General features: G+C 48.3%; 1 protein-coding gene across 2 annotated transcripts; it reads right to left on the bottom strand.

Annotated features, from left to right (window-relative positions):
• Positions 1-8,641: 8,641 nt before the first annotated feature.
• DHRS2 (dehydrogenase/reductase 2) lies at positions 8,642-18,147 on the bottom strand. Of its 2 annotated transcripts, XM_019429365.2 has the most exons (9): positions 17,965-18,147; positions 15,338-15,517; positions 14,992-15,169; positions 14,357-14,458; positions 11,417-11,487; positions 10,303-10,354; positions 9,663-9,797; positions 9,355-9,410; positions 8,642-9,108 (listed from the first exon to the last, which is right to left on the bottom strand). In XM_019429365.2, the coding sequence occupies exons 2-9, from the start codon at positions 15,475-15,477 to the stop codon at positions 8,997-8,999; spliced, it is 846 nt and encodes a 281-aa protein (XP_019284910.1). In that variant the 5' UTR covers positions 15,478-15,517; positions 17,965-18,147; the 3' UTR covers positions 8,642-8,996. The 2 variants fall into 2 exon arrangements, with proteins under 2 accessions (XP_019284910.1, XP_053745272.1); XM_053889297.1 differs by lacking the exons at positions 9,355-9,410; positions 17,965-18,147 and having other exon boundaries at positions 8,642-9,149; positions 9,666-9,797; positions 15,338-15,522.
• Between the last annotated feature and the right edge of the window lie 6,604 nt (positions 18,148-24,751).

Below are 24,751 nucleotides of genomic sequence, written 5' to 3'. Positions count from 1 at the left end.
AGGAGAGAAGAAAAGAGCAAAGTTATGGGAGCTGTTGACAAAGCAGCATCTGTCACTCATTATTCAGGATGGAGGATGGATGTTCAGATTTTTGCAGTTTGGACAATAATTTGTCTGTGTTCAGGGGCTCCTGGGTAGCTCAAACGGTTAAGCATCTGACTTGATTTTGGCTCAGGTTGTGATCTCACAGTTTGTGAGTTTGAGCCCCACATCAGGCTCTGTGCTGACAGTATGGAGCCTGCTTGGGATTGTCTCTCCCTCTCTCTCTCTGTCCCTTCCCTGCTAACTCTCTCTCACACTCTCTCAAAATAAATAAGTAAACTATTTTAAAAAATCTCCCTTGAAAAAATAATTTGTCTGTGTTCAGACATGATTACAGAGTGATCTTGTTTTTGTCTTCATTCATCAAGTGAACAGAGTGGGCTTGTCTGGTGGTGGTATCCCCCAGAATTGCTTATGTCTAACTGAACACCGTCACCTAGCTGGGAGGCCAGGCCATCAGCACCAAGGCCTGGCTAATTATGCCAAGTCAGCTCCAGGCTAGCAGCGGCTGCTCCTCTCTTTCTAGGCACCCTTCAAACTAAAGAGTACAGATATTAATTCAACTAGTTGTTTTTACTATACTGCCTGAGTAGTATAGAAATTGGGCCAATTTTTTTTTTAATATGGACTCAACACTAAGTAAGGATCACTTTAACAACTTTTTATGAGATACCAGCAAGCTTTAATACAGTATATTCTAAAGCCTGAGCTGGGGCAGGTCCCTGAAAATGGGACCACTGGTGGCTGACATAGATGGCCAGGCTCTCTGACCCATCAACACCATAGCGAAGTCACGTGGGCAGGGGTTAGTGTCAGCTCCACAGTCTTAGCTTGGGCTGCTATGACAAAATACCATAGATGGGCTGGCTTAACACAGACATTTATTTCCCACAGTTCCAGAGGCTCAGAATCTGAGATCAGGGTGCCTCCCTAGTCAGGATCTAGTGAGAGCACTTTTCCTGGTTTCCAATGGCCATTTTCTTGCTCTATACTCACCTGGTGGAGAGAGAGAGATCTCATATCCCACCACCACCACCCCCTTTTTGAAATTTGTTGTTAACATTTATTTTAGAGAGAGAGAAAGAAAGAGTGCAAGCACAAGTAGGAGACAGGCAGAGAGAAGGAGACAGGATCCGAAGCAGGCTCCACGCTGTCAGAACAGAGCCCGATGTGGGACTCAAACTCATGAACCGTGAGATCATGACCTGAACCAAAATCAAGAGTGAGCCACTTAACTGACTGAGCCATCCAGGCGCCCCTCATGTCCCTTTTATAAAAGCATTCACTCCATCATGAAGGCTACACTCTCATGACCTCATCTAACCCAAATTACAAAGGCCCCATCTCCTGGGGCACCCAGGTGGCTCAGTCGATGAAGCCTCCAACTCTTGATTTCAGCTCAGGTCACGACCTCATGGTTCTTGAGTTGGAGCCCCATATTAAGCTCTGTGCTGGTCATGTGGCAACTCCTTGGGATTCGGTCTCCCTCTCTATCTGCCCCTCCCCTGCTCACTCTTTATCTCTGTCTCAAAATAAATAAAAATAAACTTTAAAAAACAGGCCCATCTCCAAATACCATCATATTAGGGATTAGGATTTCAATATATGAATTTTAGGGGTAGATAGGCTTTCAGTCCACAGCACTCCCTGTTCAAATGCAGAAACTCCTGCCCTGGGAAAGAGAACTTCTTAGGGGATCATCAGTTGGACAGGTAATGGGTCAAGTGAACCAGGCACAGGACTTTCTCATGGCAAGCCCAGACTGAGGATCAGGGAATCTAGTCTCTGGATCAGTTTTCCCACCAGCCCACCACATGGCCAAGCTCCTTCCCCTCCATGGGCTTCAGTCTCTTCATCTGTAAAATGGCAGGGCAAGGGAAGGGGGAAGTAAACCAGATCATTTGTATGACCTTTTCTGTGATTCTGGGGCACAACTGTTCCAAAGGCAGGTGATGAGCCCATTTCAACCTCTTCTGGTAAAAGCAAGAGACCAGGTGCACTGGAGAGAAGCCAGCATATCTGGCAGGAAAAACATAGCCTCCATGACAAGCGAGTGGGCTTAGATCTCATGGACTCAGAGAGCTACACCTCCCCACACCTGCATCAGTTCTTAACCCCCAGCAAATGAAGCAAGACAGGAGGAGCATTGAGCGTCCCCTAAAGGATTGTCATGGAGTTAGTTAGCTGACAAACTTCAGGACAGGGAAGAGAAGAAAGGAGGTAGAAGAGAATTCTGGAAATGGCTCCATCTGAGGTGGGCTATTCTGAAGTTGGGGGTTGGGTAATAGCTTCTTTTGCTTGGCATTCCATACTCCATCCTTCTGCCAGTTGAAAGACACTCTCTAGATGTGAGCTAACAGTGCTGTCTGTAAGCTGTTTAATTGGCCAAGGGGGCCACTTGCTTTGGATGAAAGACCGTCATCTTCTTGGTAGAATCTGATGCAGGACATTCAAGACCCAAAATGTCTGGTGTTTGGGTTGGGCTGGCCACTGAGGTATCAATTCATTAAACTCCAAGGCCCCACATCTCATCCCCACACCTGTGGTGTTTCAGGTCACCAAGGACCCATCTTTACCACCAGCATCTTTTGTCAATTGCCTCCAGAAGCTGGGTTGCCAGAAATGGGACAAAGGTGACCCTGGATTCCTTCCCTCCCAGGACCTCACATTCTAAAACCATCCTGATTTTTTACTTAGGGAGAAGTAAAGAGAGTTTTTAAATTGGTATGTAAATTTAATGACATTGAGTGTTGCATTTTAAATTTTCATTTTTTAACAAGTAGAACATCCAGTTGTTGAGAGACCGAAGCTCTTTGTGTGTGTGATTAGTTTATTAAGAGTTTCCTCTCTGATCTTCCTTTCCTGCCTTCCTCTCTCTTCAGTCTTCTGGGAACCCTGCGGAATAGTCACGTGCACCACTCAAACCAGTAACTGGAGATTTAAGATCTGGCAGCTTGAAAGCCTCAGTGAAAATTTCTGATGGACGTCCCTTGGGGGAAGTGGATTAATTGTTATTTTGGGAAGAGGAGAGACTGTTTCTCCCTGGGGCTTCACAAGAGCAAAAGGGTTGAGAGTTTTGTTTTGTTTTCAATGTTTATTTTTTTTTTGGGGGGGGGGCAGACAGAGAGAGAGACGGAAACACAGAATCCGAAGCAGGCTCCAGGCTCTGAGCTGTCAGCACAGAACCTGATACAGGGCTCAAACCCACGAACCTTGAGATCCTGACCTGAGCCAAAGTCAGACGCTTAGCCGAGTGAGCCACCTAGACACCCTGAGAGTTTTCGTTCTTAAACAAATTTGAGACCTTGGGTGCTTACATCCTAGAGACCTTGTATCAGACACTTTCGGTGTCCTGACTCAGGCCCTCTTGCTGTCACCTGCATGACTTCTGACATGGCTGGGGTGGGCCATTTCTTGTAGGCCTGACTCACTGCACTTTGGACAGCACCTTCCTCTTTGACTGGAAGTGTGGCCCAGTTAATAATCCCCAGAGGCAGCCCTCAGTGGATAGGAGGTGAGAGTACATGGATAAATGCTCCACCTGCCATCTTTAGGGTGGACATACTCTAAAGTATGTTTGTGAGGGAGTCTATGCTCTTCTTGGGAGATGGAGAGAACTTATGGCATGCAGTGGCATCCTCCCTAGCTGACCCCTTATTTCCCTGCTCACCCCCATACTTCTGCTCCTGCAAATCTCCTGTCTGAAAGCTTTTGTCTTAGGCTCTACTTACAAGAGAAACCAAACTAAGACAGATATGCCAGAGAGAATTAGGCTGACAGAGCCTTGGCCATCATTTTGTCATGGAAAGTGGTTGAGAGACAGACTCGGATTCAAATCTCAGCAATGCCTTCCTACAAGATGCACATATCTACACAAACTAACCTCTCTGGAGCAGGTAGCGATTAGGAAATGTCAAAGGTCCCCGTTAAAATGATCAGCATATGGAGTCATTTTACCACTGGGATTCATGAGGACCCTTCCTACATGGAGGAACACATCTTTGGGCCTTCAAGGGCTAAAGGAACAGAAACTGTAAACTTGAGTCCAGCCACTGAGGGTACACACAGCAGCCCAGCCCTGCATAGCAACTTCAGTGCCCCCCTCACCCCTGCTCCCAGGGTCCCAGCCCCACAGGTGAGGAAACCCAAGGGCACTTGTGTCATCTGATTGCTCTTGTCCTCCATTTCCATCCTACTCTCAATCTTTCGTTTATTCTGGTAATGTTTACCCCATTGTTTAATTGGCCAAGGGGACTTTTTGCTTTAGATGGAAAGAGTTCATCTCCTTGGTAAAATCTAATGCAAGACCTTCACTGGTGGAGTCAGTGGTGAACAAGCATAGCCTTGGGCATTCACCCATTTTTTGTCCTCACCTCACCCCACAAAACCCAGCCTCCACAAAACCTCCGCTTAGCTCCACTGCTTCGGGCCACTCTGGAACCACCCCTTCTTCTCCAATGCAGCACCAGGACCCTCTGCCCTGGCATTGCCCTTCAAACTGCCCTCCCACCTGTGAGCCCAGCCCACAGGTGAGGCCTGAACAGACACAGCCTGGATGTTCATTGCAGGAGTGAGTGATACACAGTGTGGTGGGACAAGAGACCCACTACAGTGTGGTCTGGAAAATAAATAAGAAAAAACCAGGCCAGGGACTGCAGCTTTTTATTCCTGTGGGGCCACAGCATCCAATCAAGGTTGGGTACCCTCAAGAGTCATAAGACACAGAATCCTCAGACTGGATTGCCATCACTCAGTTTATCATAATCCTTACCTATGGCCATCCCTGGATACCCTAGAATTCCCCAGTATCCTGATACTTTTTTCCTCCAGATCTTTCCTTAAGAATCAGAGATGAAGGGGTTAACTTGAAATGTATAAATACAGACAAAATACTCCCAGGTGGAGAGTCAGATATTACAAGTCCCCACTCACCCGGCTCCATTTCCTCCTCTCCCTCCTTCCCCATCCCTCAAGCACACAAGTACTCCAAGCCAGCAGAAACCCTCTGATGAGCCAAGCTTGGCTGCTGTTGTTTTGTTTTTCATTTATTAGCCCAGGTGAAAGCATCTCAGTGCCACCCAAGGGCTGTTGGGAACCCAGTAAATACTGAGGTTATTTATCCCAAGGAAGAACTTATGTTCGGGTGTCTGTGACCTGCTGTCTCCTGGCTGGAAACAGCCTGAGGAGACAGGAGGGGGAGACTCAGTCTGGCCCTGGTCCTTACTCAACCCAGTCCGGAGCCCCCATCCACTTGTGTGGCTGTAAGGCAAGAATAGCATGGGAGCAGAGCAACGGGCCTGTCCTTCTCTCCATCCTTGCACCCTCCCATTCCTGGCATGCCCTGGGCAACGTGGGCCCAGAGTGGGCTTTTCCAGACACTTCTCAACAGAAGAAGGGCAAGAGCCATAAATTGAGTGCCAACCATCCTTTCACTCCCCAATATGTTCACCTGCTCTCTCTCCCAGCCCCTTCTCCTTGCTGAGGTCAGTTGCACTCTACCAGGGACACACACTCACTATAACAAACACACAGCATGTATCACTGGGACACCAAATCCCCTCTCTGAGCACTGCTCCATTGCAAGCAAAGTTCTCTTCTCGGCCTCAACGCCCTGCCTCCAGCACTGGGTCCAGAACTAGGGCCTTCCTTCCCAGTAACATACCCTCACCTTCTTCCACTGCTTTCATCCTGGGAGGGAGAGGGCTCAGCAGCCCCTGCCCCACCCTCAGGCTGCTCTCTCCCCTTGGGGGTCCCTGTCATCCTCTGCACCACTCTGGGTGTCCTCCCTGCCGGCCTAAAGGGCACTGTCCCTGCTTGCCTGGCCACTTCCCTTTCTCTAACTCTGCCCCCACAGAGTGTAGAGGGGGTCATGGGGCTGGAGAACCCATAACAAGCTTCTGCCCTCTGCCTTGGCTATTCTAGAGCTGTGGGAACCTCCAGAGTCTCCCCTCTGGGGCCTGGCTTTCTCACCTGTAGAATCCTGTCCTGCTCTGCCTGTCTGCATCTTCCCACTACACCGTGATTCCCAAGCCCCCCACCTTCCCCAACCAAAGCCTTCAGCCTGAGCTTTATGCTCTTGCTTTACTGTTGTATTCTGATTCCCCACCTCAGACGCCTCATTCAGGGCACTTCTGGTGGCACCTTAGCCCTGCACCTGTGGCCTGGACAAGTGCCAACCCTAGGGAGACCTCACTGTCCCCGTTTCTGCCACAGAATTCCTAAAACCCTTGGAATTTCGTAAGTGATGAGAGTAATAAAGGTGTCTCAATATTCATAACAACCTCCTCGCAACTATACCTCAGTTTATGTTAATGAGGTAACTTTTGGAAAACACCTAAGGATGGGCTGGTTGCCAGGGAAACCAACCATATGATTGGAGGGTTGAAACTTTCAGCCCCACTCCCCTGACCTCTGTGGGGGGGAGAGGGGCTGGAGGTTGAATCAATTGCCAACTGTGCCTAATGAAGCCTCCATTAAATCCTAAAGGGCAGGGTTCAGAGAGCTTTTAGGTTGGGGAGAGTGGCAACAGACATGGAAGCTCCATACCTTTCCCCATACCTTGCCCGATGGAACTCCCCCATCCAGCTGTTTCTGAGCGATAAGCTTTTATAATAAACTGGTAATCTAGTAAGAAAAATGTTCCTCTGAGTCCTGTGGGCCACTCCAGCAAACTAATCAAACCCAAGGAGGAGGCTGTTGGAATCTCCAAGCTATAGTCAGAGCACAGGTGACAACAGGGACTTGTGATTGGCTAGTGGGGTGAAGGCTGGTCTTGTAGAACTGAACCCTTGACCTATGGGATCTCATCCTATCTCCAGGTAGATGGTGTCAGAATTAAGTTGAATTGTGAGACATGCAGCTGGTGTTAGAGAACTGCTTGGTATGGGAGAAGAGCCCACACATTAGAACTAGGTACAAGGTGGGGGGTGCTTGGGTGGCTCAGTCAGTTAAGTGTCTGACTTAGGCTCAGGTCACAATCTCACAGTTCATGAGTTCAAGCCCTGTGTCGGGCTGACAGCTCAGAGCCTGGAACGTGCTTCAGATTGTGTCTCCCTCTCTCTCTGCTCCTCTCCAACTCATGCTCTGTCTGTCTGTCTCTCTCTCTCTCTCAAAAAAAATAAACATTAAAAAAAAAAAAAAAAGAATTAGGTACAAGGGCACCTGGGTGGCTCGATTGGTTAGGCATCCGACTCTTGGTTTCAGCTCACGTCATGATCTCACAGTTTCATGAATTTGAGCCCCAAGTTGGGCTCTGCACTGGCAGCTCAGAACCTGCTTGGGAGTCTCTCTCTTCCTCTCTCTCCCCCTCCCAAACTTACACTGTCTCTGTCTCTCTCAAAAAATAAATAAAATAAACAAACTAAAAAAAATAACGAAAAGCACAAAAATTTACACAGATTAAAAAAGAAAAAAAAAATTGGCTACAGAATTGTACCCCTACCCTACTCTTAGTCTTTTTCTTCTGTACCTACTAAGACACTATATAATTTATTTTTTAACATGCTTGTTGCTTATTGTACCCCTCCCCCACGAGAGTGTAAGCTCTGTAGGGAAATGATCCTTGTTTTGTTCACTGTCACCCCCTGAGTTCCTAGAACGCGCTCAGGCAGAAGTCAGGAGACAGGAAAGGCCTGTCCTCAGCCTCATTCCCCTTGGCTCTGCCCTTACCAGGAGTTTCCAGGCTCGAGGATAAATTTGAGTTTATTTGGGGAAAAAAATGTTTAAAGCACAAGAGGCAGAGAGAAGAAGCCAGCATACATCAGGGGCCTGGTAGGGAGTGGTGCTTTGTCACTAAATTCATTGAATGAATGAATGAATGAATGAATACATTCTGCCTTATTTTAAACCCCTGTTTTCCTACCACAATGAAGGAACTTGAGGGAGGTTGGGTCTTTTTTATATTTATGTTCTCCAGGTTGTGTGGTCCAATGTACAAAGTAGGGATAAATAAAGCTTTTAATAGAATCAGTCTCAAGACAAAGACCCATGCCCAAGAGGTCCAGAGAGGGGGCGGTGGTGAGGGGCTTCGGTGAGGTGAAGGCTGGTGGGCAGGGTGGAAGCCTTGTCTCAGGCCCTCGCTTGGGCACCCCTTATGGATTGCAAAAGAGGAGGAGAGGCGTTCTCAGTGCCACTGTTCCTCCCCAGCTCCGCTGAGCCTTGGACATGTACACAAAGTAGGAGGGTGCCCATGAACATGACTCAGGACAATAAAAAGAACCTTTGCCAAGAGGAGACAACCTTAAGAAGAACTTCACACTGACTTCTCTCTTTTGTCTAAATTAGAAGTTCTCAACCTGGAATCGTATGCAAGATTTGGTGGGACTTTTTTCTTCGGGTCTCAAAGGCCTGTATGGCCCAGAAAACATTAAGAACCGCTAGCCTGGAGAATCCCGACGGGAGTTCCAGAATTCTCCCACTCCCTCCCGCCACTCACGCTACTCCCACCAGCCTGCTCAGAGAACGGAGCAGAGCCTGCTGTGAACACTCACTGGCCACCACCATGGGTCTGTGAACGCGCTCAGGCAGAAGTCAGGAGACAGGAAAGGCCTGTCCTCAGCCTCATTCCCCTTGGCTCTGCCCTTACCAGGAGTTTCCAGGCTCAAGGATAAATTTGAGTTTATTTGGAGAAAAAAATGTTTAAAGCACAAGAGGCAGAGAGAAGAAGCCAGCATACATCAGGGGCCTGCTGCCCTGCTGCCAGAGGAGTCTCCGTTCCTTTCCCTTACGGTTCCTCCAAAGTCCCAGCCCCATGAATTCAGTCAGCTCCACAGCCCCACACCAAGAACCCACATGTTGGTCGAATCACAGCAGCTAAATCAACAACAGTCACGCAGATGAGAATACTGGGGGTCCTTCCTCGAGCCTGGCACAAACAAGCCCCCAGCTTTATTGTCTGGCAGAGCTTCAGACCTTCATGGGCCCCAGGCTCCTAGGCCTAGACCCCCTTAGCCCCATCAGAGACGAGAGGAGAAGCCGGCCACCGCGATGTTCTCGCCGGTGATGTAGCTGGCGTCTGGAGAGCACAGGAAGGACACAAGTCCTGCACAGTCCTCAGGCTGCCCAATCCTGGACAGAAGGAGGACAGAACACATGTCAATGATCTCAGACTCTGGTTTTGCTGCTCTGGTGGGAGTGGATTCCAAGAGGGGACAGGGTGGACCCGGCAGGGCTACTTGCATCCTCCAGGGCTCTGCAGAAACCAGACTTCAGCTAAAGGAATGACCAGTGCCCAGGGAGGGGTCAGCTAGTGAGATAGACCAGCCCCTCCTCCCCAACTGTACCCAGATTACCGAAGTTCCAAACCCAACTTGCCTCTGCACTTTGTGATCTTCCTTGAGGTTGTTCCAGAAAACCTCATTTTTGTGTAGCTGGGCAAAGAGAAAACATGAAAGAGTCAGTGCTAGCTAAAACAAGGAGATGAGCAGGGACCAAGGTGATCCCATAGCAGATTTGCCTTTCTCAGGGGAGAGGGACTGAGTCATGGCTGAATTCAGAGGACAGCAAGGACCTCAGCTGTTAAGGATGCTGATCTGAGGCTCCAGTCACTCCTTCATCACTTAGTCACTGGGGAGGTTTCGCCAAGCCAGGCTGAGAAATGGAGGACATGCCCCAGTCCTCACCACTTTGCTGAAGTCAGTCTTGATTACTCCTGGAACCAGGCAGTTCACCCGGATGCCCTTGGGGGCCAGCTCCAATGACAGTGTCCTGGTGAGGCTCAGCAGGGCCGTCTTACTGATGTTGTAGGGACCCAGCTCCTGGGAAGGGAATCAAGACAGTGATTAGGATATTGGGAAGCAGGGGCACCTGGGCGGCTCAGTCAGTTAAGTGTCTGACTCTTGGCTTCAGTTCAGGTCATGATCTCATGGTTCATGGGTTTGAGCCCCACATCAGGGCCTGTGCTGACAGTGCAGAACCTGCTTGGAATTCTCTCTCTCTCCCCCTCCCACACTGTCTCTCTCAAAATGAATAAATAAACTTAAAAAAAATTTTTTTAAAGGATATAGGGAAGCAGAGGAACACATCAGTTGGATTTCTCTCCTACAGATGATCCCACCCTGGCCCAAGCACAGAACTCAGACACACTCTCCCCAGCCTGGTCTGAGAACAGAAGCTGGATCTGAGGGACCCAGCAGCCACATGGGCATCAGCTCAGCCTAGGGCAGCAGGAGTAAAGTGTGGGTCTATCCCAAACGTTGTCCCTGTGGCATTGTGGGGACCCCTTCCCCTAATCCTACCAGGAGCACATAAGCAACAACTCACCACTCGTGGTACATATGCTGAAATGGAGGAGACCAGGACGACTGCCCCCCTCCTGAGAGGAGACAGACACAGAGGAGACAGGAAACCAATAACTTACCACGGACTTAGGTGCCACTATTATTTTTAAAAGATAAAAAATTATAATTATAACATTTTAATGATTATAGTCATTGAATAATGCAGTCCTCACCACAGCCATACAGTTCCTGTTATTATCCCCATTTCCCAGCTGAGCAAACAGAGGCTCAGCAGGGCTTATCAACAGAGCCAATAGGTGGCAGAGCTGGGACTCCAACCCTATCTCTCTCTGACCCAATGTCTCTACTTTGAACCATTACACTCTTCTGCCTATCCCTGGGGTAGTGAAGAACAGACAGCCAGGTGCTTGGGAAAGGGGGCAGAGTGGCCTTGGTGACAGTGAATGCCTATCAATGGGCGGCCTCTGACAAGTAGATGGGGCCGGAAGAGACAAGAAATGAGAGTCAGGAGTTTTTCCTTCTATCCAAGACAGTCCCCAGGCCAGTTCCTGAAGGGTATGTCTGCATGGAGGACATACTGGAGGACTAGCTACGTGCTGAGGGAGGTGGTGGCCCAAGTCCCTAACCTCAGACCCCTGAGACTATGTGTGGAGTGCAGTCAGATATGCAGGACCTAGAACAGGTCCTGCCTAGAACAGCAGGCTCCCTGGAGACTGAGAAGCAGGGAGTGAGGAGGGGCGTGGGATGGACCTCTCCCTGCCGGGAGCAAAGGGGCAGACCCTGTCCCAGACTGTAAGCTGGTGAAAAGGCATTGTCCAGCTGTGAGAGAATCAGAGTAGGTGAGGGTGAAAATGACCTGCCCAAGGCTAAGGAGCTAAAAGCACAGCCCTTTCCCAAACATGGTGATGTCAAGGCCAACGAGAGCATGCCTAAGCCACTGGACATCACCCTCATCAAACAGCCACTAGAATTAGAAGCCATAGCTGTACAAAAGGTGAGGCAGAACAGAGGGAGGGGGATGTGGAGGCCTCAGGGACACCTCTTTTGTCCTCCCCTCCCGGCTATGGCCCCATGTTCTCTAGACTCAATTCATGCCCTGGCTCCCCACCAGTCCCCACCCCCACCCTGCAACCTACCCCCTCTTCTCCATGTGGGGCACCAGCTGGCTCAGCATCAGGGCCGGGGCCTTCACATTCACTTCCAGGATCTGAAGTCAGAGCAGAGGCATGGTGGAGGGCAGAAACACATAGTCCTCAGCCCAGGACCTGTTCTCATAAGACACATGGGGTCCTAGAATTTGTCCGGTAAACCCAGATATGTGCAGATCTGAGATCAGTTCCCCTTCTGATCAGGACAAGAGGTGCTTCCCACTTGCTAATGGTTTAACACGCAGGCAGGCTAAGTGACAGGCCTGTGAGCAGAGCCCTGAAAATGTGAATTGTTCAGGACTGGGGTGAAGGAAGGCAACGTTGAGGCCTTTTAAAGAAACTGGACTATGTTCTGGTTGTGCAGACAGAAGCTGTAAGCAGAGGCCACTGGAAAAAGACTGAAAGTAGAACAGATGGAGGGAATGTAGGTGCTGGGAGCAAAGGAGATTTCTAGAAGAGTTGTCTTTGTCTGTCTGTGTTTTTACTTGTTTATGTCCTTGTCTTGTCCCAATAGAATTAAAGGCGTACTCACAATGCAACAGCATAAAACAAATCAAATAGGTATTATGTGTGAAGAAATGGAGAACAGTAAAAAATAAGTGTAGAAAAATAAGAAAAAGCAAGAGTAAGGTTGGTGCCCACAGTTCACAGCATGTGGTAAGGACTGAACATTAGTCTATTATTCGTTCACAAAAATGCAAGCTGTGAGGGCCTACATGCATGCCAGTTTATTGCAAACTTGGCTCCAAGCTTTCTTACGGCCACCACAAAGAGGGAGACACAACAGAGAATTGCCATTCTGGGAGTTGGGTGCCCACGCTGGGCCTGCCTGCAGCTAAAACCTGGATCTGGGCTCAGACTTAAGGGTCCCTGACCCTCTGTCTGGGAACTCTGTCTGGTGGCACTGGGGACAGAGGAAAAGTATGAGAGGAGCCGACAGGGAAAGACGCAGAAACTGGGCTGGGGGCTAGGCCAGATTACCAGTTGGGACTAACATGGGAGCAGGATCCCTCCTGTGGGGCACCACCTCGAGTGAGGTCAGTGCGTCTGGGTCTCTAGGGAGTGAGGCTGCACATCTGCAATGCCTTCCCATGTTTTCATCCCACACCCAACCACCCCATTGGATGTGGGCAGGGGAAATGCTTCAATGGAGAGCTGGTGAGGCCAGTGTGATGACAACTTGCCAGTGTTGGGGATGACCCCCAAGACTGTAAGAAGTGGCTCAGATGTCTAAAGGGTGGACCAGCATGAGATCCCCAATAAGAAGGAATTGAGGGTTAGACTAAGGGTATTCCTGGTCATTTTCTGTTCGAAACAGACCCCCGCCACCCCACCGATGTCTGCCCTAAGCTCCATGTATGTCAGGCTGGGTGATGGGCTCAGACAAGGCCACTCCTAGACTTGGCAACCAAACATGAGCCAAGGAAAAGTTACAGCTCCTCCCGGGCTGAAGAGGACTGCCCTATTAGAAAATTGGGTAGAGTATCTCTGGGTGCCACGAAGTCCTGAGTAGAGACTGTGGGCCTGAGGAGGATGGGTGCTGGAGAGTCCTCAGGCAGGAGAAGGGTGGAGGAGAGGCGGTAGAATGGGAGATGGGAGATTTCCCAACGAGCTGGAGAAAACGGGAGTCTGCCTGGGGAGGTGCTCAAACCGGCCCAGGGATAAGGTGAACAAGAAGGAACTCCCAGGACACCTGCTGAAAACCGCATGCAGATAGAGCAGCAGGTCAATGTCACACTCGTTTTGTAACCATTTCACCTCTGAGGTGGTGGTGGATGTGACTGGAGATGACTCCTGCCCAGTGGGGCAGACCTTGGAAAACAGGGTAGCAGCAGAGAAAGTAAGGCTGGGCCGTGGGCAAGTGCGCTCGGCTTCAGGAGAGAAGATTTGAAATGGGTTCTGAGAAAAAGAGAGTCATGATCCCATGAACTAAGACACTAAAAGAGGGTATGACTCAGGAGGGTTAGGAGATGGTCAGCCATGCAGTCCCAGCCACCTAATCACTAATGGTCGTTGGGCAGCATCAGGAATCTGAGGAGCCTGGGGAGGCTGCTAGCAGCGGCTGCAGGGAGCTCAGATTTCAGGCCATCTCTGAGGATGGAGGAAAGGGCAAGCCGCCAAGGGCAGATGCACAGGAGAGGTGGCTCGAGAACGATGTCTACAGAGCGCGGATTGCTGGGGAAGGCAGAAGGGAATGCTCTGGCCAGTGCTTGGTAGGGAGGGGGGTGCTAACAAGGTGATTTCATTGCAGTCCGTCTTGTCTGACAGACTCAGGAACCAAAGACAGGAGTGAATGGAACAGAAGTCATAGGATAACAAAGCCCAAAATGGACCTCAAGACATTTTGCAAGGCCTCTTCTGGACCCTGTGGCTCAGGTGGCAGGATCATTAGGTGGACGCAGTGGGTGGAATGTCTGAGCTCATAGGAAGCCAGTGGCCAGGCCCAGGCCTGACAGGTGTAGCAGGTTCATCTGAGGGACAGTAAGGAAGCCTCATCTAGGAAGGGTGAAGAAAGAATCTCAGCGGCAGGTACAGGTCACCAAAAAGGAGCAAAATCACCAAAAAAAAAAAAAAAAAGGAAAATATATCTGCTGTTGACAAAGAGCAGAGACCTTACTATTCTTGACCCTTACCAAAAGCAGAGACCTACTCCCACAGCTGTAAAGCTAGAGCCTGGAACCGTGCCTGGCACATAGCAAACCCTCAGTAAATATTTGCTAAATGAATAAATGCAAAAAGGATGGGAAGAGAAAAGATGGCAGAAAGAATGTAGGAAGCCACTTTAAAAACACACAAATTGGAAAGGAGCACCGCAGCACACTCCAGGGGACAAGCGGTCAGTGCCTGTTTTTACAGTAACTTTGGGAGGGGAGGCTCAACCGGGGAGCACTTCAGACCCTCTGCCAGCTCCTCCCAGCGGCCTCTCACCTTGTCCCACACTTGCTCACTGGCCCCCAGGGTGCTTCCCACCAGCGGGTTGACACCTGCACTGCATACCAGGAAGTCGAGACCCCCACAGTGCTCCACGACCTGGGGGAAAGAGTGACACGAAGGGCATAAGTGTGGAGATGGCCCAAGGAGGCCACACCCACCCCGCACTGCTGCCAGGTGCACAGGGCATTGAGACAACACTTGCTAATTAGATACTGTCTCAACCAGGAATGGTCACAAAGCCAGTGTGAGAACCAAACACTGGTGAAGGCAATGCCCTAGGTAGGCCCAAGGACGGGCTCTGCAGAGCTGAGGGCCTCAGGAGAGGAAGGTCTGTCTTCTCCAGGAATCCGTCTATATGCCCGGGATGGGGAATCCCTTTAGATTCCTCCTCAACCACAGTTCTCCAGGTGGGGGTGGGGGTGAGGGTCCTTTCACGAACAAGCCACTTTCCAGAAAGCCAGCATGAACAATGAGGTCTACCCGCTTAGACCATGAACAATCCTGGTTTCAAGACTGTTGTAGGGCCTCCCAACCCCGATCCGGGTCCCTGCCCCACCCAGGGCTGAGCAGAGTGGGAAAGGCTCTGTGCACTCTCCTTCCTATGTCCTTCCACCCCTGTGGCCCCTCACCGTGGCCACCAGTCGCTCCCGGTCCTCGGCCTTCCCCACGTGGCACACGGTGCCCACCACACTCAGCCCCTCCCCCTGCAGCGCCGCCACTGCCCGGTCTACATTCTGCTGCTTCCGGCTGCTGACCACCACGAGGGCCCCGTCCCGGGCTAGGCGCCTGGCGATAGCAAAGCCGATCCTGTGGCAGAAATGGAGGGAACAAGACAGCCTCAGCCTCCTGCCACCATGGTCACTCGACCCACGGAAACCAATAAGGCTGTGTCCTAATCTACAACCCTGAGGTCTCTCTGTGGAAGCGAAAATCCTTGTGAGGGGTCAAGACCCATAGGGCAATCAGGGCACTTACCCATCAGTGGACCCCGTGACCACAGCCACCCGATTGGCCAGGATGCCCTTTTGGCCTATCCCACTGCTGGTCATGCGCACAGAGAGTCCAGCACAGGAATGGAACAAGCCTCTGTGGATGTAGGCCACTGTTGGGAGCATGGAGGCCAGTTCCTGTCTCTGCTTCCTGCTGAACTTGGCCCTGGAGGAGAGAATCAACTTCAACTATCACTGATGCCATTAGTGAGCGTGATGGCAATCTACCTCCAGCTCCTTCAGACAGACAAGGCCAGCAGCAGAGAGCCAGAGAGAGTCGAGCTAGTCAGGGTGAATTTCAAACACGTGAGCCTCAGGTCAGGCAAACTCTCTGTGAAAATTCTCTATTTATAAAACAGGCAAATTAGAGTATGAGACCCACCATTCAGCAGACAGGGTTATCTTCCCATTCATTCCACGACCAAGCACTGAGCACTTGCAACATGCCAGAGAAAGTAGACCAAGGTTCTGAGCGCCTGCATAACGTCCTCACCAGGCTGTGCTGAAGTGAAGCTAATTGCATAGAGGCTGTGAGGAGCCTGAGCCAGACAAGGCAGCCCCACACCAGGCTGCAGGGTGCAGACCCATGCCCTCAGGACACCCTCAGGAAGGAAAGGGGTAGGCCTTTCGCAAGTGTGGGTAGGGGTAGGTCTACACAAGTGTGAAGGCAGGGTGAGGACCTGGCGTGGGAGACTCACATATGCAGACACTGTGTATGAACTAGAAATACAGGAGAGATGCTTGTGTAGGGGATCCTCTTTCGCCAGGACCCCAAATTTCCCAGCTCCACATCAATGTGAGCCCAGAGGCTCCTGCCTCCCCCCAGTGTGAGATTCCCATTTGCCTGCCCAGGAGCCCTGTGGGGTCCCAAATCTAGGAGTGTGATCTGTTTCCTGCGGAGGCGGGAGGGAAGGAATGGTTGGAGAAAAGGGTCACTGAGGATACACAGCGACTCGGGATGTACTTTTCATGTAAGATAGTGCCAGGAAGCTGAAGAGATGCAGTCTCTGGCAGCTTGGACTGCAGGGGCCATCAGACACGCACTTTCAGGAGATTCTGGTGTGGGCTGACCGTCCGCAGACCCTCATCTGTTCCAGACCTGCCTTGGCCACTCTAACACCAAGGGACTCCTTGTTACTAAGCAACCCCTGCCATACCTACTGCATCTCCCTTGTTCCTTAGCAACCAACCTTTACATAACCCAGTTCCCTCCAGTTAGGGGTCCTTATCTATAATAACAAATGAATGGGTGCTGCTCAGGAATTAGGGAGAAATTTCAGATTAAATATCAGTCTGTATCAGAGCCATAATGAAGGTAACCAAATGCTCTGCTTTAAGAGAGACAGCCTTGGTTTCAAATTTATGTCTCTTCGGATACCGTATTTCCAAAGACACCCTTTGCAGGTCCTTGACCTCCTCTCCTTTTTGTCCTGGCTGCTGTCATTCTCTTCTCTCTCACATGCTGTCTCTTTTCTGCAAGGTCATACCTACAGCCTTTCCATTCCAGAGGATGAGGGGTTTCAGCTTCTGATTATTCTACCTTTCCTAAACAGGACACCAGATTCTAAACACTGTTATGACCCCTGGGGGACTTCTCTACCCCCAGCTGTGAGCACAGATTAACCCCACCAAGTGTCAAGGGAATTGGTCTCCTTGGCTGGGAGGGCAGCAGGAAAAAGAGGGACTCGAATTTTGTCAGGATGGGCCGCCCCCTGCTGGAAGACCAGAGTTATGGCACGTCTGAGATGCTGTTCCCATACCAGCAAGTCCGTGGCTGTCCCCTCTGTTCTACAACAGTCCTTACCAAACCCTGCTCCTTTCTAAACTTGCCACGAGATGGTTTGCAGGAAAGCTTCCTTACTGGTAGGGAAAAGCAGCTGTGGCCTATTGCAGGTAGAGCATGGAGAAACTGATCAGGCCCCATCTGTCTGTCTTGGTTCCCCTTCCCATTCCAGGTCCTTCTTTCCCTGAGACTGAGCAGCTTCCAAGGGTCCGGGCTCCCACTCACTCTGCCCTCATCCTCACTTCTGCTTTCCTCTGGAGCAGTCAGCTGGGCCAGCTAGGCCAGAGTCAACCACAGGTCCCGGGAGCTTAGAGTGGTATCTGAGCCTGGCACTGCCCACTCTGATGCCCCTTACCATGCTGATCAGTTCAGTTGCCCAGAAGTGGAGGTGGGAAAGCCAAGTGGACACACCCTCAACTTAGTCCCATCTTGGAGATGGATGGCCCTCACCAAAGAGAAAAGGAAAGGGAAAAGCAAAGAAAAGATTAGGGGAGAGCTAGTAGTTAGAAACATTGACAATCAGGAAAGAGAGAGATGAGGGAGATTTCAACAGAAGGTGCATGATTTGGGCAAGTCTGTTCCCCACTCTGGCTCCATCTGCACCTGGGTAAGATGAGGTGCTGAGTTGGGTGGCCCTAAGGGCTCTGATAGCCTCCAAGAGCTTTATTATGAGAATCAAAGAAGAAATAAAGACAGCTGCAGACAGAGCCAGGGAGAAGGAAGCATCAGCACAAAAAATAAAAAAAGAGTGAAGGTGGGCAGTAGTGGTGACAGGGACCCCAGCCCAGCCAGCCTTACATTGGGCCACATTTTCCCTGCTCTGGTCTTACCTGGCGATGCTCTCGTCGTCGTTCCTGAGTGCAGGTCAGGAGCCCTTCTGCTGTGGAGCCTGCAGCTGACTGAGTGTGAAGATGTGAGGAAACAACAGGCTGAGTTTCAGGCACTGTTACTCCAACTGAAAAACTCAAGGATTCTGGGAATCTACCTTCCTAGAATTAGGAAAGGTGGTGATGAGGAAAGTCCTCCCCCACAGCTGGCGAGGAAGCTCCTCAGGGGTGGCTTGGGGGAAAATGCAGGACTTGAATTCCCCTCACGCCATTCACCAGGAAGCCAGTCCTATCAGTCCACCTGTCCCCAGACACTCACACAATAGAAGCAGACAGACTCCAACCTGTGGGGCCTACAGGCTTAGCCGGCTGGGGAGGCAGCACTGGGTACAAAGCCACGAAGATATTTCTACAAGCACAGAGAAGAGACTGCAGGCCTCAGCCCCAAAGCCATGAAACAGGCCCTACTGGCCAGATCAGGGGACCATTTTTTTTAAATGTTTATTTATTTTTGAGAGACAGCATGAGCAGGGGAGGGGTAGAGAGAGAGGGAGACATAGAACATGAAGCAGGCTCCAGGCTCTGAGCTATCAGCACAGAGCCCAACACGGGGCTTAAACTCACGAGCTGTGAGATCATGACCTGAGCCGAAGCCAGATGCTTAGCCGACTGAGCCACCCAGGCACTCCAAGAGACTCTTTTTTTTTTAATTTTTTTTTCAACGTTTTTATTTATTTTTGAGACAGAGGGAGACAGAGCATGAACAGGGGAGGGGCAGAGAGAGAGGGAGACACGGAATCTGAAACAGGCTGCAGGCTCTGAGCGGTCAGCACAGAGCCCGACGCGAGGCTCGAACTCACAGGCCGTGAGATCATGACCTGAGCCGAAGTCGGACGCTCAACCGACCAAGCCACCCAGGCGCCCCACCAAGAGACTCTTAAATACAGAGAACAAACTGAGGGTTGCTGGAGGGGTTGTGGGTAGGGGGGATGGGCTAAATGGGCAAGGGGCATTAAGGAGGGCACTTGCTGGGATGGGCACTGGGTGTTATACATAGGGAATGAATCACTGGAATCTACTCCTGAAATCATTATTGCACTATATGCTAACTAATCTCACACACAAAAAAAGAAAACTATGTGAAGTGATAGGTGTGTTAATTAACTCGATGGGACAAGCCCTCTCATAATGTATACATAACTCTCATAGTGTATACATGTATCAAATCACCATGCTGCACACCTTAAATATCTTACAATTCTATTTGTCAATTATACCTCAGTAAAGCTGGAAAATGTTATTTATGTGACCATACAATGGGTTTATTATTATTATTATTTTAATGTGTATTTATTTTTGAGAGAGACAGAGACAGAGTGTGAGGAGGGGAGGGGCAGAGAGAAAGGGAGACAGAATCCAGAGCAGCCTCCAGGCTCTGAGCAAGCTGTCAGCACAGAGCCTGATGCGGGGCTTGAACTCACAAACTGAGAGATCATGACCTGAGCCAAAGTCAGACGCTTAACCAACTGAGCCACCCAGGCGCCCCTTGGGTTTATTGTTTTTAATAAATAATACATATTTTTAAATTTCTTAGTTTTAATTTCTATTATAGTAAATATTAACAGATATAACTCACATAAACAAAAGCTCTTCAGAGTCCTCAATAATTTTTAAGACCATAGGGGGTCTGGGGTGCCTGGCTGACTCAGTCGGTTGAGCTTCTCACTTGATTTCAGCTCAGGTCGTGACCTCCGGATCGTGGGATCAAACCTCATGTTGGGCTCAATGCTGATCTTGGAGCTTGCTTAAGGATTCTCTCTCTCTCTCTGTCTCTCTCTCCCTCTGCCCCCCTTCCCTGCTCTCACCTTCTCAAACAAACAAATAAATAAATAAATACATAAATAAATAAATAAAACTTAAAAAAAGAAAAAGAAAAGAACATGTAGGGACCCTGAGACAGAAAAGTTTGAGAATGCTGCTTACCCTAGTTTATATAACTATTCCCCTATTGATGGGCATTTTGTTTATTCCCTTATTTTCCTACAAGCAATGCTGTAATAAGCATCTTTGTACATATCTCTTTGTATACAATACAAGAAAATCTTTTTAATCAAGAAAAGCATTCTAAATCAAAGTAATTAGTGGTTATCATAGGTCTTTCTGATTCGTGGGTAAGAGTGAAAGGCCAGGGTAACAGTGCTCTTCGGATGCTGGATGTGGATAAATCAAGAACTCCCTGGGATTGTCACCATCAATAGAAAGCGTGGTCAGAAAGGCTATGCTGGACCCACTCCGACAAGGCTTGCAGAATCAGACACAGTGATGTTGGCACAGGCAAACAGAACACACTGCTGATAAAATGAACATATTCACACTCTTAGCACATCGATTTCTTGCAAATGGAGGTGAAGATGTCATCTAGGACTACTGCAGTGAGTTCGTCAGGTAATATCTGTGAAGTGCCAAGCAGCATGCTTGCAGGCATCCCAGGCATTGATCAGGTGCCAGTTCCCTTTCCCCTGCTTTCCCCTTCATTGTGTGGCCTGCCTCAATACTTCGGGACACCTAATGCTGGAGCACAGAGAAGGCCCAGTCCCCAACTCCCTGCAGGGGAGTAGCAATGACAGGAAGATGCAATCTCTTGCCTTACAAAAGATCTGAGAAGGGAATCTGGTGCCATTACCCCAAACTTCCTGAGGCCTATTTGGGGGGGTCTCCATGTTTCATTCAGGTTTTATCCTATTTGCCAGCCTGTACCCGCCTGAAATTTCCTGAAGCCATGCCCCCGCCAGCCTTCCCACCCTGTCTCTCAGATCTGAGAGGTCCACTCTGCCAGCTGAGGGGCAGAGGAGTAAGGCCCCTTGACAAGAACTCTCCACAGATCCTGACCACCCAGGTCCTGTACAAGGGAAATTACTCAGAGAACAGGCTCCCCACACATCTACCCGTTCCTACCAACCCCCACAGGCAAGAAGGTCCAACCTCCTCCTCTAGGAGACTCTACCCTAACTGAAGGTCTATCAAAGCCTATTTACCCCAAGACCTTTCCCAGTTGAATACAGGCCAGGCTCCTGGAGATTACAGGTCACTAGGGAAATGACTGAGGACATGTCCTCAATACCAACTGACATTTAGGAGATTTTATCTCCACCCTCCTTTTTCCTGAGGGTATAATCTCCCTGTTAATTCTAGGTATTGACTCAACAAATTGTTGCTGAGTCATAAATTATTCTCTAGGAATCAGTGAAGTGTTTAATTTACAATGTAATATATGGAATGTCCTGGGACTCTGCTCACCCTTGGTGCTCCCCACCCCTCCTGGGTTCCCAGCTCCAGGTACATCTAGTAAGTCAGCCTCCTCCAAAATCTCATATATACACAAAAGTTCACTGAAAATGGAGCACAGATTTAAAGGTAAAACATAAAACTATAAAACTTTTAGAAGAAAACATAGAAGAATCTTCCTTAGCCTGTTAATACAGTAAATTACATGGGTTTTATTTTGAATATTGAAAGAACCCTTGCATCCCTGGTTGGTTATGATGTATAATAATTTTAATATATTGCTGAATTCTATTTGGTAATATTTGGTTAAGGGTTTTTGTGCGTATATTCAGGGATATTGGGCTGTAGTTTTCTTTTTCCTTTTTTTAATATTGTCTTTTTCTGATTTTAGTATCAAGATCATACTAGCTTCATAAAATAAGTTGGAGAACTTTCCCCTCCTTTTCTATTTCTACAAGAGATTATGTCGAACTGGTCGAATTTATATACCATGCTTCAGAGGAACAGATCCATCTGCCCCTCTCCTTCCCTTCATTCCTTCCTTCTCTCCTTCCTTCCTTCCTTCCTTCCTTCCTTCCTTCCTTCCTTCCACATAGTTAATGATTATCTTGAGGAGGCAAGCCAGTTATCTAATACAAGGCTCGATTCTGCCCTATTTGTTTTTTTTTATTTCCATAACACTGGTATTGCTTTTACTATGTGTCAGAAACTATTCTAAGCACTTTGTAAACATTAATTCTTTTCATCCTTATACAACTATTATTTGAAGTAAGTGCTATCTATGATTATCCCTATTTTACAAATGATAAAATAACTTACACAAGACCACAGAGCTAATAAATGGCAGGGTCAGGATTTCATCCCAGGTATCTGTTGTTTTAACCACAATACCCTTCTCTATGGGGACATTAGTATTCTTTTCATACTCTAAATAACAGACAGCTTAAGTGATTTGCCCAACTGAATGCAGCCAAAGTAGAACTCTTAATTCCCATCCACCCTAAAATCTGTCTTTCCACACCTTCCTATCCCAGGAAGGTGTTCCAATCAAAACTTTGAGAATTGCCTTTGAGTTTTCTCTTCACCTTAAGTCCCACATTCAATACATCAACAACTCCTGTTGATTTCACCCCCAAAACATGTGTCAAATCCTCTCTGTTCTCTATCATCCATACTACCATTGCAGGAGCAGCTAAAATTATCTTTTTAAAAAGAACTCTCTTCTGTTTAAAACTCTCCAATGTCTTCCCACTGCACTTAGAACCAAAACTTAATTTTTTTCCCATCTTGCAAAGCCCTGAAGAATCTGGTTCCCAGGTATCTCTGAGACCATCTCTTCTGCTCTCCCCTTGGCCCGCATGCTCTGGCCCACAGGCTTTTTTTCTACCCCAGACCTGACAGCTCAGGCCTGCCTTCATAGCTTCTGCATTTGCTGTTTCCTGAAAACTCTCACCACCTACACTTCATGGTCCCTAAATGTCACCTCCTTGTAGAGACTTTCCCTGATCATCCGGCACAAGGTAGACCCTCAGAAGCACTTCTACCATTCTCTTTTCTTTCTTTCTTCCTTTTTTTAGTTTTTCTAAATGTTTATTTATTTTTAAGAGAGAGAGAGAGAGAGACAGAGTGTGAGCAGGGGAAGGGGCAGAGAATCTGAAGCAGGCTCCAGGCTCTGAGCTGTCATAACAGAGCCTGATGTTGGGTTCAAACTCACGAACCATGAGATCATGACCTGAAGTCAGATACTTAACTGACTGAGACACCCAGGCTCTCCACTTTTCTTTTCCTTTTCTTTTCTTTCCTTTTCTTTTCTTTTCTTTTCTTTTCTTTTCTTTTCTTTTCTTTTCTTTTTTCTTTTTTCTTTTTTTAGGTATAATTAACATCCAGTGTTATATTAGTTTCAGGTATACAATGTAATACTCAATAATTCTATACATTACTCAATGTTCCTGGTGATAATTGAGTGTTCTCTTAATCCCCTTCACCCATTCCACCCTCCACCCACCTTCCCTCTGGCACTCACCGGTTTGTCCTCTGTATTTAAGTCTGTTTTTTTGTTTGTCTCTTTTTTTCCTTTGGTTGTTCGTTTGTTTGGTTTCTTCAATTCCACATAAATGAAATCATATGGTATTTGTCTTTCTCTGACTGACTTGTTTCACTTCATATTAATACTCTCTAGCTCCAGCCACATCATTGCAAATGGCAAGATTTCATTCTTTTTATGGCTGAGTAATATCCTATTGTGTATATATACCACATCTTCTTTATCCATTCATCTGTTGGTGGACACTTGGGCTCCTTCCATATCTTGGCTACTGTAAATAATGCTGCCATAAAATAAGGGTGTATATATCTTTTTGAATTAGTGTTTTCGTTTTCTTTGGGGAAATACCCAGTAGTGGAATTACTAGATCATATGGTATTTCTATTTTTAATTTTTTAAGAAACCTCACACGGTTTTCCACAGTGGCTGCACCAATTTTCTTTCCCACCAACAGCACATGAGGATTCCTTTTCTCCACGTCCTTGCAAATCTTTTATTTTCTTCATAGCACTTATCACTGCCTAATATTTCTTCTTCTTTATTACCTCCCCTACTAGGACACAAGCTCTGCAGAACTCATAATAATAAGTAATGCTTATGTAGCAATTATTTTTGCACCAGGCACTGTTGTAAGCTCTTTACACATGTACATTCACTTAATCCTCACCGTAATCCTGAATAGCTGCACTATGAACATTTTCATGTTTCAGAGGATGAATCTCAGGTACAGAGAGGCAAAGTAACTTGCCCAGGGGTTACACAGCTTGTAAGCAGTGAAGCTAGGATACAAGCCCAAGTAATCTGGCTGTGAAGTGTGTGCTTTTAACCCTCCTGCTTTATGACCGTCAAGAGAGTAGGGCCCTTATTTGTATTGTCCTCTGCCATGTCTATAGCAGCTTTAACAGAGCCTGGCAGAGAAAAAGCACCAATTAATCTCCCTAGGATACACAAATGAATGCTGCAAAACAAGCCTGCTTTTGAGCCAGAGTGGTCTGGACTCCAAACCCTCGTTTCCAGAGTATAGGAACTGGAGAATTACTAGCTTCAAACCAGAAATTCATTGAAATTTGCCATCTCCCCTAAAGATGTTTACAATCTCCTGGGAAATGCATATGCAAATAACAAAGAAGCAAAGTAGCAAAATATAAGTACCACAAGTGAGGGACACTCAAAGTGCCATGAGGTTCTGCTCAGGGGTTGATAACTTTTCACTGAAGTTCAGGGAACTGTTAGAAAGAAAACTTCAGGTCCCAAATGGCATCACTTGGGCCGAGTCCCCAAACCAGGGCTTAATACCTGACCTAACTGGAGTTTTAACCTCTTCCAGAAATGTAATCTTAACAGATCAGTCAGGGGTTTTCTGATCAGTATCAGTGAATCTGCCTCCTGGGCTCTCTCCTTCTCTGCCCCCTACCAAATTGAGGTAATCTGCATGATAAGACCCCCTGCTGGTCCCCCTAT

This window comes from Panthera pardus, unplaced genomic scaffold (genome assembly GCF_024362965.1).
Source record: "Panthera pardus isolate Hobbes unplaced genomic scaffold, ASM2436296v1 HiC_scaffold_24, whole genome shotgun sequence".
In the NCBI taxonomy this organism is placed as follows: Eukaryota; Metazoa; Chordata; class Mammalia; order Carnivora; family Felidae; genus Panthera; species Panthera pardus.
This window is presented reverse-complemented; position numbering and strand designations above follow the sequence as displayed.

Bases quoted from the DNA above. Each gene is read 5' to 3' on its own strand.
- DHRS2 (XM_019429365.2), bottom strand. From the start codon at position 15,477: ATGCTCCCAACAGTGGCCTACATCCACAGAGGCTTGTTCCATTCCTGT. The intron at 10,355-11,416 runs GTAGGTTGCAGG...GTCTCCTCTCAG, and splicing joins CCCCACATGGAGAAGAGGGG to GAGGGGGGCAGTCGTCCTGG. The intron at 9,109-9,354 runs GCAAGTTGGGTT...CCTTCTGTCCAG, and splicing joins GAAGATCACAAAGTGCAGAG to GATTGGGCAGCCTGAGGACT.